The sequence below is a fragment of the Rhinopithecus roxellana genome, chromosome 8 (assembly GCF_007565055.1).
Source record: "Rhinopithecus roxellana isolate Shanxi Qingling chromosome 8, ASM756505v1, whole genome shotgun sequence".
Taxonomy (NCBI): Eukaryota; Metazoa; Chordata; class Mammalia; order Primates; family Cercopithecidae; genus Rhinopithecus; species Rhinopithecus roxellana.
In genome coordinates this window covers 112,693,759-112,708,422 of record NC_044556.1, presented here as the reverse complement: position 1 = coordinate 112,708,422, position 14,664 = coordinate 112,693,759, and the positions used below count along the sequence as shown (strand labels likewise).

The following is a 14,664-nucleotide window of genomic DNA, read 5'->3' as shown; positions in this document are numbered from 1 at the left end:
GAGGGCAAAGGTCTTTGTCTTTTTGCTCACAAATACCTCCCGGTTTCCTACAGTAGGCCTAAGACACGGAGGGTGCTCAAAAAATGTTTATTGAATGAACGCATGAGTTTGGGGAAGGAAGAGAGAGCTGAGACATGGGAAGGGTGGCCATCGCCAAGGGGCATTTTCAAGAGCAGGGAACTGCAAGGTTTAAACACAGGCTGGGGGACACTGGTATGATATGTATCCCTCAACCTCTGCCTCCTCGGATGAGTGGGCTCCCCCCACTCCCCACCGTGTATGTGTCTGTGTGTAAAGTGCCAAGACAGTGTAAAGCTGAGGAGGGAAGATAACTCAAGTCCACACTCAAAACCAGGAGCACCCATGGCACAGTGTGAGGAGACTGGGAGAGTGTGGAAGATAACTTACTCCTCTTTACATTTTGCCAAAGGCAGGCCTTGACCAAAGTTGTTCCCAATTCCTAGAGGTCTGAGAGAGGACACGAGCTGCACAGATGCCAAAGAGTTGAGCAGCCTGTAGCCCTATTGGCCAGGGCACAGTCTGACAGCCAGAAGCCTTAGCCTGTCTGACCCAGAGGTCCCTCCCCAGAAGCAGCTGTGCTTTTTGATTGTACGGCCACCTGCTATATAAGGCCTCTCCCACACCAGCACTAAGCTTCTACCGGGATCCTCCTTCTGTAGGACAATCACCAGGCCAGATCCAGAAAGTGAGAGGACTGCAAGGCCAGGGCCCGAGCCCTGGGAGAAGTTGAAACCACAGGAAGGGCATTCAGGACCAGCTCAGGTCCTTCCCTGGCCAGGTCCAGGACATTCTTGTGGCCCTTGCTCCTTTGGCATTGCCCTAGGCAGTCGTATGCTCAGGAGAGGGGAGTCTGGAGTTCAGGGAGGATGTGGGCTGGGGACGTAGTTTTCTTGTTGTTTTGCCATCTGCTGTTCCGTGTGTGGTTTGTGTGCAGTATGTGTGTGTCTTCTGTGCATCATTCTGTGTGTGGCATCCTTCATTCTGTGTGGTTTTGTGTCCTCACAGCCTCTCTGAGCTCCAGCTTTCTCTGTGGAAGATGAAAGCAATTATAGCAGGACCCTGCCAGGCTGTTGAAAAGATTCCACAATAAAACTTTGCACATGGGAAGTACCTAGTGAAACAGCCTCAGATGCCACTTCTTCTCCTGTCCCAGGTGGGCCCTGCCTTGGCCCCAGCTTCACTGGTCCCTCTTACCCACAGAGGTGGTGGTGAGCATGGCCCTGGGTCCTGCTATGGGGTCACTCCCAGGCTCTGTTTCTCTGCTGTGTGCCCCTGGGTCAGGTCCTGACCTCTCTGGGCCTCCATCATGTCTCCCTGAAAATGAGGCTAGTGTCAGGTCTTCACCATAGGCTGAGGTGATCTGTGCACTTGACATGCTGCTGGGATCTCCTTCTCATCTCATCTCATCCTCTCCTTTCCCCTCCTCCATCACACTATGAGGCTTGAGAAGCCTTTTCCCAGAAGGCCAGGCCCCTGAAACTCTTTTCCCACTGAGGAGAAAAGCAAGCAGCTGGGGTTCCAGGCCTGGAGGGGTGCCAGGGCCTGACGGGGTGTGCCCGGGCATGTAGGGGTGCCCAGGCATGTAGGGGTGCAGGGCTGCCGCATGTTTGCTACAAGCTCCAGACCAGACATGCTTTATTTTCCTCCTTGGATCTAAATGGTGGGGTCATTGACATCATGGATGGGCCTCTTCTCCCAGAACAACTGGTTTCCCTTCCTCTTTACCAACCCTAATAAGTCAACCAGGGTATCACCGTAGGGTGTGTGGTGTGTGTGATGTGGTGTGTGTTGTGTAGGGTGTGGTGTGTGTGTGTGGTGTGATGTGCCTATGTGTGGTGAGGTGGGAGTAGGGGCTTCCAGATGAAGGCGATTCTGTTTCATAAGTAGCAGCTATTACCGTGCACCCTGGCTTTGGAGCCGGAAGGGCCTAGAATAGAGCACGGCTTTGCCTTCTAGGTGGAGCGAGCTTGGGCTACTTCGCTATCCCTCTTTGCTGCAGTTTTCCCGCCTGTAGAGTGGGGCTAATAGCCTCTGCTGTACTACAGTACTGTCCACTGGGACTCCCCGCAATGATGGGAGTGTCCTGTGCCTGCCTTGGCCAATACTGCGGCCACCAGCCACATGTGGCCCCTGAGCATTGGGAATGTAGCCAGTGCTACTGAGAAACAGAATGTTTCATTTTATCTACCCTCGAAGAATCAAAGAATCGTAAATAGCCATGCGTGGCTCACAGTGACCGTGTATACAGTAAATGAGATAATGATCAAGAAGGGCTCAGGCCAGAGCCACACACCTGCTCTCTGCTGCTTTGATACACAAGCAAGTTGGAATTCTGGGAGTTCTTTCGAATTCTAATGAATGTGACCAAGCCTTTGCAGTCCTCAAAGGTCTAACTCAGACAATCTGCAGGCAGGGAATGCAAGGTGCAGAGAGATTGGTGACACACTCTTCAGAAGTGCATGGGGAACTCTGATTTAGTGCTGCAGGCCCAGGACTGTGGGAATAGTGGAAAGCAGTGTGGGCTAGCGGTTAGGGACATAGGCTAAACTCCAGTTCTGATATTTCCCAGAAGTAAGACCTTGACTTTCAGTGCAATACCCAATCCTTCTAAGGCTTGATTTTTCTTAGGATGCTAATAATAGTACCTGCCTGCTCCAGTAGATGAATTACATAAATTAATACCTGTAAAGTGCTTGGAATGGAGTAAGTGCTCAATAGATGTTTGCCTATTGCGGAGGTGGTGGCGGGTGGCAGCAACAGAACCCCTAAGTGTAAAATACGGATGCAGTGAGAGACTGGCTGCAGGAGGGACATTGTGCTCTGTGGGAGTGGAGGGGCACAGACCCCAGCCCAGCTCTGTCTTCTTGGACCCCGTCCCAAAAGTGAAACCAAAAATTCATCTGCCCACACATTTTGCAACTGCCTTGGCCCCATGGGAAACGGCCCCTGGCTGTGTTTCACACCCGCGTGTAGATGCTCCTGCAGGCTGAGACTCAGGAAACTCGGACCTCTGTCTGCAGCAGGGTGGAGTCAGCTTTGTGCTCCCAGCTCAGGATTTTGATTCTTTCTGTGCCAAGGTTGGACTGAGTACTGGGCTTGTTACCGTGTGATTAAAACCCGCAGGGGATGACAGGCAGCCCTCCAAGGCCCCGGGGCTGCCTTTTTTGTGTCTCTTCAGGCTCGAGGCCCTGTGGCCCCCATCCTTGGGAGAAGTCAGCTCCAGCACCATGAAGGGCGTCCTCGTTGCTGGTATCACTGCAGTGCTTGTTGTTGCAGCTGTAGGTAGGAGAGCTCACGTGGCCCCTTTTTAGGATGGAGACCCTCTTTTCCACCTCACCAGTGTCTTCTTGCTCTCAAAGCCCCGAGGGCCTCGCATGTTACATTATGGTTAGTGATGACCATGAGACCTGTCTGTGCAGCCTGCTTTCAAGGGGCCACTCTGTATTGTTGTTGAAGATTGGATCTTTCCACTGGGGAATAGTGAGCAGTGGGAGAAACTAATTAGGGTGGCTCATCTTATAGCATCAATTTCAGGGATCCCCAGAGGGCAGGGATGCCATCCCATCTGTCTTTTACTGCAAGGTGGGAGCAGTGCTTTCCTAGAGTATGCTCCATAAATGTCTACTGAATGTTGACTGGTGTTGGACGTCTTGTGTCCTCAGAATCTCTGAGCTGTGTGCAGTGTAATTCATGGGAACAATCCTGTGTCAACAGCACTGCCTCTGAATGTCCCTCGCATGCCAACACCAGCTGTGTCAGCTCCTCAGCCAGCTCCTCTCCAGGTGAGTGGGGGGCGGGGGGGGGGGAGGTGGTGTGTGTGTCCTTCCCGCCTCTGGGGCTTGCACCGGGAGGGAGCTGGAGACGACGTCCAGGCAGGAAAGAAAGGCAGAGATGGGGACATGCTGTCCACGGAGAGAGGAAACCACAAAGGTGACTCCCAGGAGAAACAACGCATGGCTGACACAAGCAGGAGCCAGACAAGAACACGGGGTCAAAGCAGATGGGAGACCCTCGTGTTTTGGACACCGATGCCCTTGATCACAAAGCTTCATTCTAGATGCATGTACCTGGATGTGAGAAGCAAGGGCAGCTCTTAGTTAAATTACCAGGCAGATTTGCTCTGGAAGCTTTCATTCTTCCTTTTCCCAGCCCTTTTATCTCTCCCTCATGGTTCCTCCTCTTCTGGATCAAACATACTTTCCTTCATTCAAGACCCCCCCACAGGGCATGTGGAGTGTAACCACTATTGCACCCTCTTTCTCAGGGCACTTAGATTTCTTCTTAACTTTTTTGTAATAGACACGTTCAAACGCACTTCGTGTATGTTTAAAGTAGGAAGAAGAGTACAATGAACTGCCCTGTAACCACTACCCTGTGTCGGCAGTTAAACATTTAGCTATTTCTTCACTATAGTTTTTTTTCTTACTATAGTATTTTTGGCTATGGTATTTTAAATTAAACATTATCTAAATAGACATGACACACACATATATATGCGTATGTGTGTACATGTCATTGGTCATTTTCTCCATAAATACTTCACTATCTCTGATCATAATTTTTTTTACATAACTGCCATATTGCTATGGTTTGAATATTCCCTCCAAAACTAATGTTGAAACTTAATTGCCATTGTGATGGCATTAAGAGGTGGGACATTCAGAGGTGATTAGGCCATGAGGACTCCGCCCTTGCAAATGCATTAATGTCGTGAGTGTGGAGGTGGGTTCCTGATAAAAGGGAGTCTGGCCCCCTCTTTCCCTCACTTGCTCTCACTCTCTCTTGCCCTTCTGCCGTGGGATGATGCAGAAGAAAGTCTTCACCAGAGGCTGGCACTTTGATGTACTTTGCAGACTCTAGGACTGTAAACAATAAATTTATTCTCTTTATAGATTACCCAGTCCATGATATTCTGGTATAGCAATACAAAATGAACTAAGACACATACTGTTATCATACCTGAGAAAGTTAACTGTATTTCTTTAATTTCTTCTAATACCCAGGCCATCTTAAACATTTCTTAATTGTTTCAAAGATGTCATGATATGGTCTACGTGTGGAATTAGGATCCCAGCCACATCCCCCATTTTGCTGTTAGGTCTGTTAAACCTAACTTATTTTATAAGAGCTTCCGTCATTTTTTGTTCAATCCTATTGGTTTGTTGGAGAAATGGGTCACTTGCCCTGTAGCTGTCCCATGTTCTAGCTGTGGTTGATTGCTTCCTAGTGGTATGACATAACTTGCTCTCCTCTTCTCAGTATTTCTTGCGTAGGTAATCAGGGCTGTCCAGTAGTACTTTCTTCAGTGGTGGAAGTATCTGTGTGAACACCATGCCGTTCTGCAGTCACATATGGCCACTGAGCACTTCATATATGGCTGCTCTGACTGAGGAGCTTAATTTTAAATTTGATTTGATTTTAATCAATAAGATTTAAATTTAAATAGGCACAAATAGCTAGTGGCTACCATATTAGATAGCTCTGGCTAGAAGCTTGACTGGATTCAGGTTCAATTTTTAGGCAGGAACTGTGGATGTCATATTGTACATAAGGCTCATCATGTCTGTTTGATCGTTTTTACAGATCTTAGGACTTACCTACCGGTGGCTTCAGGGACTGCTCACCTGGACCACCCATTTTCAGGCTCCCAATAACTTTTGCCTGGAGTTTAACCTGCACTTCTGATAGTCTCCTGCTCAAAGGAGGGGCTACCTGATGGGGAAGAATTATTATTTTTTCCAGAAAACCCTCTCCAGTGTCTTCAAAACTGCATTACATCGAGGTTGCATTTTCTGCCTTTGCCTGAAACAGTTGCTGTTCCGGGTCTCCACCCTCCCCATACCTCCTCCTTATCGGGGTTGACAGTCTGTGTTTGTCTTTGTGTAGAGACACTAATCAGATTATACCAGAAAATGTTCTGCTCCGCGGAGAACTGCAGTGAGGAGACACAAGCTACAGCCTTCACTGTCCACGTGTCTGCTAAAGAACACTTTCATTTTGTAAGCCAGTGCTGCCAAGGAAAGGAGTGCAGCAACACCAGCGATGCCCTGGGTGGGTGCTGGCCACATGGGGGATGCCCTGGGTGGGCACTGGCTGTGTGGGTGATGCCCTGGGTGGGTGTTGACCGTGTGAGTGGCCTTCCTCTGTCCTTCCAGCCCTGGCTCTTCCTTTTTCACCTGTTCTCCTTACCCTTGGGTGGACATCTCAAGTCCAGGCACTTCAGTGAGTATCTAGATGGCATCAACATCTGACTTACAGCAATTACACAGGAAACAAATGGGGCAAACCAGCACTTCCCCTCTTTCTTAGTGAAGACAGATATTGCAAGTAGTGCGACACGGACATTAGTTCCCATCAGTAGTTCTCAAATTTTGTGATCTCAGGCCCTCTGTTAAGACACTATGTCTTAAAAATTATTGAGGCCCCCAAAGAACTTTTGTTTATGTGGACTCCATCTGTCAATACACACTGTCTTAGAAATTAAAGCTAAGAAAATTTAGAAATTGTAACTAGTTCGCCAAAATAACCAAAACCCATGACACATCAACATTAATATATTTTCCAAAAGAAACATATACAATGGGAAGGGTAGCATTGTTATTATACTTTTTGCAAATTCTTTAGTTTCTGACTTAATAGAAGACAGCTGGATTCTCATATTTACTTGTGCATTTACTCTGTTACAGTCTCACGCATCATGGAGCCTCTGGAAAACCCCAATTTATGTTCACAAGAGAAAGAGAGTGAAATAAGTAAATAATATTTTAGTATTATCATGACGATGGTTTGAGCCCTGCAGCACTCCCTGTAAGGTCTCAGGGACTCAGGACATCCTGGACCGTGATTTGAGACCTGCTGATCTACACCAAAGGTCTCTTTGAAAAACAGAAAATGTGGCTGAAAAGGCAAAGTTTATTGGCCATGGTCGTAAAGCACAGTTAATTAAGAGCAGAGCTGGTCTCATTATACATTTTTTTCTTCTAGTCATAATGTTAAATAATGGCCTGTGTTTATTTGTTCAGAGCAAGATTTGGTAACAGTCACCCACTTGTTGGCAAATGTTCATGATGGCTAATGTTGATGTTGACTATAGTTTGGTTTTAGCTCAGAATCTTACCTTTCTCAGTCTACACCCCAACGCACTGATGGCCATAGTTCTTGAAGACTAGACAGTCTGTAAGGACAGATCTGTGGAGCTGTGTGTAATAAATATTTTGAGGGGACATGGTGTTTTCAAGGCTAGATCTGAGATTCCCAAGGATGTAATTGCTCCGTTCTCAGGATCTCTGGTGGTTTCTTTGCTTGCCTATCCCCTTCCTCCCATGTTCTGTATGATAACACTGTCTTGAGCAATGACTCTGACTGTTCCAGACCCTCCCCGGAAGAATGTGTCCAGCAACACAGAGTGCCTTGCCTGTTATGAATCTAATGGCACTTCCTGTCGTGGGAATCCCTGGAAATGTTATGAAGAAGAACAGTGTGTCCTTCTAGTTGCAGAATTTGAGAATGGTAAGTCTTGTAGCTCCAATTCCTCTATGGGACTTGAGCTGGGAACATGTCAAGTCTTGGTTCATAAATTCTGGGTTAACACAGAAGGACCAGGGGAGTAGTGGAACAAAGGGGATAAAGGTCATAATGTCTTTAAATAAAGAGGCTGTTCATGTAGCCTTGAGCTTGTTGCTATTTTTGCCTTCTTAGACCAGAGCTGTTTATCCTGGGCTACGCTTCCCTCGAACTCTATTCTCCTGTGGCTTGTAATCCAGTCACGTTTGTCTAAGCGCATCACACCCCTCCTCACATTTACTTCTTTACCAGGTTGCATCATTCTGTAGGTGAGGGTTGGTGCAACTTTTATTTCCTTTTATATCTACATTTTTCTTCTCTACTTGTCACTAAGAGGTGTTGGCTTTTGGTAGCTTGGATCACCTGGCGGAAAGAGTCAAATTGGGTTTTAAAGTCCAACCAATTGTCCTTTTCTACAAAAGCAATTTGATACTAACCATTGTAAAACATACATATCTAACATTTGCCCAAAGAGTTAAAGGTTATTAAATATACTAGTTAAGGTGAGTTAATTGGTGTTAATAACACCAGCAATGTCCTGGGTGGGTGCTGGCTGTGCGAGTGGCCTTCCTGTGTCCTCCCAGCCATGGCTCTTCCTTTTTCACCTGTTCTCCTTTCCCTTGGGTGGACATCTTAAGTCCAGGCACTTCAGTGAGTATCCAGATGGCATCAATATCTGACGTACAGCAATTACGCAGGAAACAAATGGGGCAAACCAGCACTTCCTCCATGCCTCCCCTCTTTCTTAGCGATTCAGGTTGTGTTAGAGGGACATTAGAGGCCATCAGTAGTTCTCAAATCTTGTGATCTCAGGCCCTCTGTTAAGACTCTATGTCTTAAAAATTATTGAGGGCCCCAAAGAACTTCTGTTTATGTGGACTCCATCTGTCAGTATACACTGTCTTAGAAATTAAAGCTAAGAAGATTTAGAAACCTTAACTAGTTAAAGAGTTAAAGAACAACCTCCAAAGCCTATGGCTCAATACAATAGATGTTTATTTCTTGCTGGAGCAGTTAATTGCAGAGTCCAGGCCATAGTTTCCTTCTGTCCCGTAGCTCTGGCCCCCACTCCCCAGGTCTTGGCAGCTCTGTGCTGTATCCTTTGCCAGCAGTAGGATAGAGAGGTAGTGGAGGAAGGCAGGTGGGTTTCTGTGGGTTGGGCTTGGATGTGAATGCATCACTTCCTCCCACAGTTCACTGGTTAGGACCCAGTAAGACAGTCATCTTGGCTGTAAGGGAGCCTGACATAGTCAGGTAGTATGACCCCGAAGGAAAGAAAGAGGCATGAAGCTAAAATGAACAACAAGCCAGTCTCTGCCAAAATATGACTCCAAATAATAAGAGTTTAAGAGCACTAATGTCCAGGTACAGTTTCATTTAAATATTTGTTAAGTGTCAATTCTAGCATCATAAATCAGTGTTTAACTGTAATTATGGATTTTTCAGCGGTGTCAAAAACCGCTTATACTGAACCTCTTTTTTTTTGTTTTTTTTGTTTTTTGAGATGAGGTCTTGCTCTGTCACCCAGGCTGGAGTGCGGTGGTGCGATCCGAGCTCACTGCAACCTCAGTCTCCTGGGTTCAAGCGATTCTCCTGCGTTCAAGCGATTCTCCTGCCTCCGCTTCCTGGGTAGCTGGGATTATAGACATGTGCCACCATACCCGACTGCCTTTTGTATTTTTAATACAGACGGGGTTTCGCCATGTTGGCCAGGCTGGTCTCAAACACCTGACCTCAGGTGATCTGCCTGCCTTGGTCTCCCAAGGTGCTGGGATTACAGGAGTGAGCCACAGCGCCCAGCCCTGAACGTCTTTTTACTATTTTTTTAAAATACACTTTATTTTTCAGAGTAGTTTTAGATTCACAGCAAAATTGGGCGGAAGTGATAGAAATTTCCCATCTACCTGACATGCATAACCTCCCCAGCTGCCAACATCCCCACCAGAGCATAACCTCCCCGCTGCCAACATCCCCACCAGAGCATAACCTCCCCGCTGCCAACATCCCCACCAGAGCATAACCTCCCCTGCTGCCAACATCCCACCAGAGCATAATCTCCCCTGCTGCCAACATCCCCACCAGAGCATAACCTCCCTGCTGCCAACATCCCACCAGAGCATAACCTCCCCGCTGCCAACATCCTCACCAGAGCATAACCTCCCCACTGCCAACATCCCCACCAGAGCATAACCTCCCCGCTGCCAACATCCTCACCAGAGCATAACCTCCTTGCTGCCATCATACCCACAGAGCATAACCTCCCCGCTGCCAACATCCCACCAGAGCATAATCTCCCCGCTGCCAACATCCCCACCAGAGCATAACCTCCCCGCTGCCAACATCCCCACCAGAGCATAACCTCCTTGCTGCCATCATACCCACAGAGCATAACCTCCCCGCTGCCAACATCCCACCAGAGCATAACCTCCCCGCTGCCAACATCCCCACCAGAGCATAACCTCCCCGCTGCCAACATCCCCACCAGAGCATAACCTCCCCGCTGCCAACATCCCCACCAGAGCATAACCTCCCCGCTGCCAACATCCCCACCAGAGCATAACCTCCCTGCTGCCAACATCCCACCAGAGCATAATCTCCCCTGCTGCCAACATCCCCACCAGAGCATAACCTCCCTGCTGCCAACATCCCACCAGAGCATAACCTCCCCGCTGCCAACATCCTCACCAGAGCATAACCTCCTTGCTGCCATCATACCCACAGAGCATAACCTCCTCGCTGCCAACATCCCCACCAGAGCATAACCTCCTCACTGCCAACATCCCACCAGAGCATAATCTCTCTGCTGCCATCATACCCACCAGAGCATAACCTCCCCGCTGCCAACATCCCCACCAGAGCATAATCTCTCTGCTGCCATCATACCCACCAGAGCATAACCTCCCCACTGCCAACATCCTACCAGAGCATAATCTCCCCGCTGCCAACATCCTCACCAGAGAGGTACATTTGTTCTAAGCAATGAGGCTGCATTGATACAGCATCATCCAAAGTTGACAGCTTACATTAGGGCTCCCCTTGGTGTTGTATATTCCGTGAGTTTGGACAAATTATAATGATATACGTCCACCACTGTAGTAGCACCATATAGAGCATTTCCACTGCCTTCAGATTCCTCTGTGCTCTACCTACTCACCCCTCCCTGCCCTCTAAGCTCTGACAACCACTGGTCTTTGTTATTGCCTCCGGAGTTTTGCCTTTTCCACGCTATCCTATAGTTGAAATCATACAGTATGTAGCCTTTTCCAAACGGCTTCTTTCCTTAGTAATATCCATTTAAAGCGCCTTTCACTTTTAACATTTCTGGGATGTCTAAACTGCTGTGATTTTTAATTCTAAAGCTGTGTCCTAAGGCAACATGACATCAGAAAGATTTTTCTCTGTCTACTTATCTTGTCCCCAGGTCTGATAAAAGGGATCGATTTTCTTCTTTCTCATAGGACTTGACTTACGCTGAAAGCCAGACAGATCAAAGCTATCATAAATGTAGGGGTATTTTTGTTTCTTTTTGTTCAAGGTCACTTTTTTTTTTTTTTTTTTTTGAGACGGAGTCTCGCTCTGTCGCCCAGGCTGGAGTGCAGTGGCCGGATCTCAGCTCACTGCAAGCTCCGCCTCCTGGGTTCACGCCATTCTCCTGCCTCAGCCTCCCGAGTAGCTGGGACTACAGGCGCCGCCACCTCGCCCGGCTAGATTTTTTTTGTATTTTTTAGTAGAGACGGGGTTTCACCGTGTTAGCCAGGATGGTCTCGATCTCCTGACCTCGTGATCCACCCGTCTCGGCCTCCCAAAGTGCTGGGATTACAGGCTTGAGCCACCGCGCCTGGCCAAGATCACTTTTTTAAATACAGTAGAAATATTCCATGAAACACACCTCTTTAACTCACTCTAACTCAGTCTTCAGCACCGGCCAGGTGCGGTGGCTCATGCCTGTAATCCCAGCTCTTTGAGAGGCCAAGGCAGGCTGATCACTTGAGGTCAGGAGTTCAAGATCAGCCTGGCCAACATAGTGAAACCCCATCTCCACTAGAAATACAAAAATTAGCCTGGTGTGGTGGCATGCACCTGTAGTCCCAACTACTCTGGAGGCTGAGGCAGGAGAACCGCTTGCACCTGGGGGATGGAGCCTTCAGTGAGCCAAGATTGCACCACTGCACTCCAGCCTGGACGACAGAGCGAGACTCCATCTCAAAACAAAAAACGTCAGCACTGATGCTTGCTATAAAACAGCATTTGGAGGTTTCCCACTCCTTTTCCAAGCAAGTTTAGAATCAGCCATTGTTGTTGCTGCTGTTCGAGACAGGGTCTTGCTCTGTCGTCCAGGTTAGAATGCAGGGGTGTGATCGCTGGCTCACTGCCACCTCAAACTCCTGGCTCAAGTCAATCTCCCATCTCAGCCTCCCCAGTAGTGGACTGCAGGCACGTGCCACCACCCCTGGATAACTTTTTAATTTTTTGTAGAGACAATGTTTCCCAGTCTGGTCTCAAACTCCTGGCTTCAAGTAATCCTCTCACCTCAGCCTCCCAAAGTGCTAAGATTACAGGCGTGAGCCACCATGCCTAGTCCTAGAGCCGGCCTTGAACTCAAATTGCAGCCCTGCCTCTGACAAGTGGTGAGTGGAGTCACTTCGCCTCCGTGAGTCCCTTGGCCTCTGTGAGGTGCCTGCCTCCAGGGCTGTGTGAATTGCAGCTGACAGAGCAATCGGGGCACACAGTACGTGCTCAATAACCGGTGGCTGCTATCATAACTACGTCTTCTGTACAAGCGCCCTAGGCCTTTTTCTGGTACCTGAATCTCAAAACATGATTAAACATAGCAGAACCCCAATTTACGGCAGAGACAAGACGTGGTCTCTTACATCCCTCCTGGTGGTCCTTCCTTCTTCTCGGGGAAAACTCGGGCAGGGAGGACTCAGGTCCAGAGACGAGCGAGGACAGAAAACAAAGCCTGGAAGGGGAGGGGGAGCCCAAGGTACTGACCCCTTCCTGAACTGAGAACAGAGGAGCCCAAGGTACTGACCCCTTCCTGAACTGAGAACAGAGAACTGCCTTTGGAACCTGATCCTGATTTCCTCACCTTCCAGCTACACAGGAACACAGGAGATGTGAGTCCCAGGTCCAGCTCTGACCTTCACTGTTTAGCCTGGGCTGGCCACTCGCCTCCAGGAGTCTGCTTCCTCCAGGGTCAGGTGGGGGTGGGAGTCTAGGCCTCTGACCTCCAGGGTCTCTCTGCTATTGCCACATGGTGTTCTTGACTCTGAACATGCAGGCTCCTTCCTGCCTGGGTTTCAGGAGCACACCAGCTCTTGCCGGTCACCGGGCCAGCACGCTGCAGGTGACAAACTGAGAGCAGGCGTGGGTGGAAGGACAAAGGACTGAGTGGCGTCCCTCCTGTCTCCTTTGCATTCACAGACACTGAGTCTAACAGTCTCGTGGTGAAAGGCTGTTCCAATGTCAGTACGCCACCTGTCAGTTCCTGTCTGGAGAAAATAAGACTTTTGGAGGAGTCATCTTTCGAAAGTTTGAGTGTGCAAATGTAAACAGCTTGACCCCCATGTCTACACCGACCACTTCCCACAACATGGGCTTCAAAGCTTCCCTCAGCCTCTTGGCCTTTGCCAGCCTCCTTCTGCTGGGACTGCGGCCCTGAGGTCCTGGGGCTGCACTTTGCCCAGCACCCCATTTCTGCTGCTCTGAGGTCCAGAGCACCCCATGGGGTGCTGACACCCTCTTTCCCCGCCCTGCCCCATTTAACTGCCCAGTAAGTGGGAGTCACAGGTCTCCAGGTAATGCCGACAGCTGCCTTGTTCTCCATTACTAAAGCGCTGGTTCATTCACTGCCCAAATCTGTCCTGATGCATTCTGGGCTGGGCCTCATTTGAGCCGTTATCCAGCACCACCTCCCACTCCTGGGCTGCAGGTGGGGTCCTTGCCTTTGAAACTGTGCACGTTTGTTTCTGGGATCTGATGACATCCCTGCTCATCTTGCTTCTGGGAAGCCAACCCCTTGACCTTGCAGCCCTGCACCTCTGGGGATGGACATGCCACCATCCGCACTGTCACACACAAGGAGCTCCCCTGCCTACCTTATAAGGCCTGTGTTGACCCCAGTACAGAAGCTCCTTCAGTATTGGCCAATATATGGCTCTTCCACAGTTGTCCTGACTGTGGTCAGAGGTCCACAGCGAGTGAAGAAAACAGCATCACCTCAGGGTCCTATCACGATGGGGGCCCAAGGAGGGTTGGAGGGGCTGCTGAAGACCAGCATGCTCCTACTGACTAGCCTTCCCAGGCAGGGGCATGAGTAAGTCACTGGGAAGGCTGCCATGCCAGGCTCCATTCCTGGCTGAGGAAGTTTTCTGCAGCCTTGTGCAGAATGGAATGTGGCCACAGAGCCCCAGTCCGGCCCCTCTGAGAGCTTGTAATCAAACACAGAGTTACTAACTCCATATCAAACGCCAAGGGAGCAAGAAAACCATTCAATCAAATATGCCCAGAGGTCCAGGTCTAGTAAATAAGGTGGGCCTTGAGCTGAGCTTGGAAAAATGGGGTTTGCGGTAATAAATATTTTTTTGTAAACTGATGTGGGTCAACATTAGCCAGGATTGCTGGCAATGCACCGTGGACAAAGCCACCATAAAGGTCCTCGGATGGCAACTCATCACCACATGTACTCTTACTGATTTCAGCTTGTGATTTTGAAATGGAATTTTAGACTTACTGAAAACTTGCAAAAATTAGTACACAGAATTCCACTATCTCCTTCATGCAGCTTCTCCTCACGTTCACGTTAGATAATCACAGTACAGTTACTGAAAGCAGGAAATGTTCCCAGAAACAATATTGCTCACGAACAGAACTCATTTGCATTTCACCAGTTTATATGGATGTCTTTTTTTCCTGATCCAGGATCCAATTCTTTGCATTTAATTGTCATGTCCCCTCAGTCTCCTTCAAATGGCGGCAGTTCTGGCATCTACCAAGACCTCGATAATTAAGAAGATTATTGGCCATTTTGTAGAATGTTTCCCAATCTGAGCTCGTCTGAAGTTTTCTTGTGATCAG

General features: G+C 48.6%; 1 protein-coding gene across 1 annotated transcript in view; it reads left to right on the top strand.

Moving 5' to 3' along the window:
- The window catches only part of LOC104663004 (ly6/PLAUR domain-containing protein 8), a 55,446-nt gene extending 42,001 nt beyond the window's left edge, over positions 1–13,445 (top strand). The window contains 6 exon segments of the mRNA XM_030936152.1: positions 3,200–3,303; positions 3,684–3,803; positions 5,908–6,072; positions 7,393–7,530; positions 13,012–13,056; positions 13,059–13,445. Coding sequence (XP_030792012.1) covers positions 3,249–3,303; positions 3,684–3,803; positions 5,908–6,072; positions 7,393–7,530; positions 13,012–13,056; positions 13,059–13,249 — 714 coding nt within the window. The 5' untranslated portion in view covers positions 3,200–3,248 and the 3' untranslated portion in view covers positions 13,250–13,445.
- Positions 13,446–14,664: the final 1,219 nt, after the last annotated feature.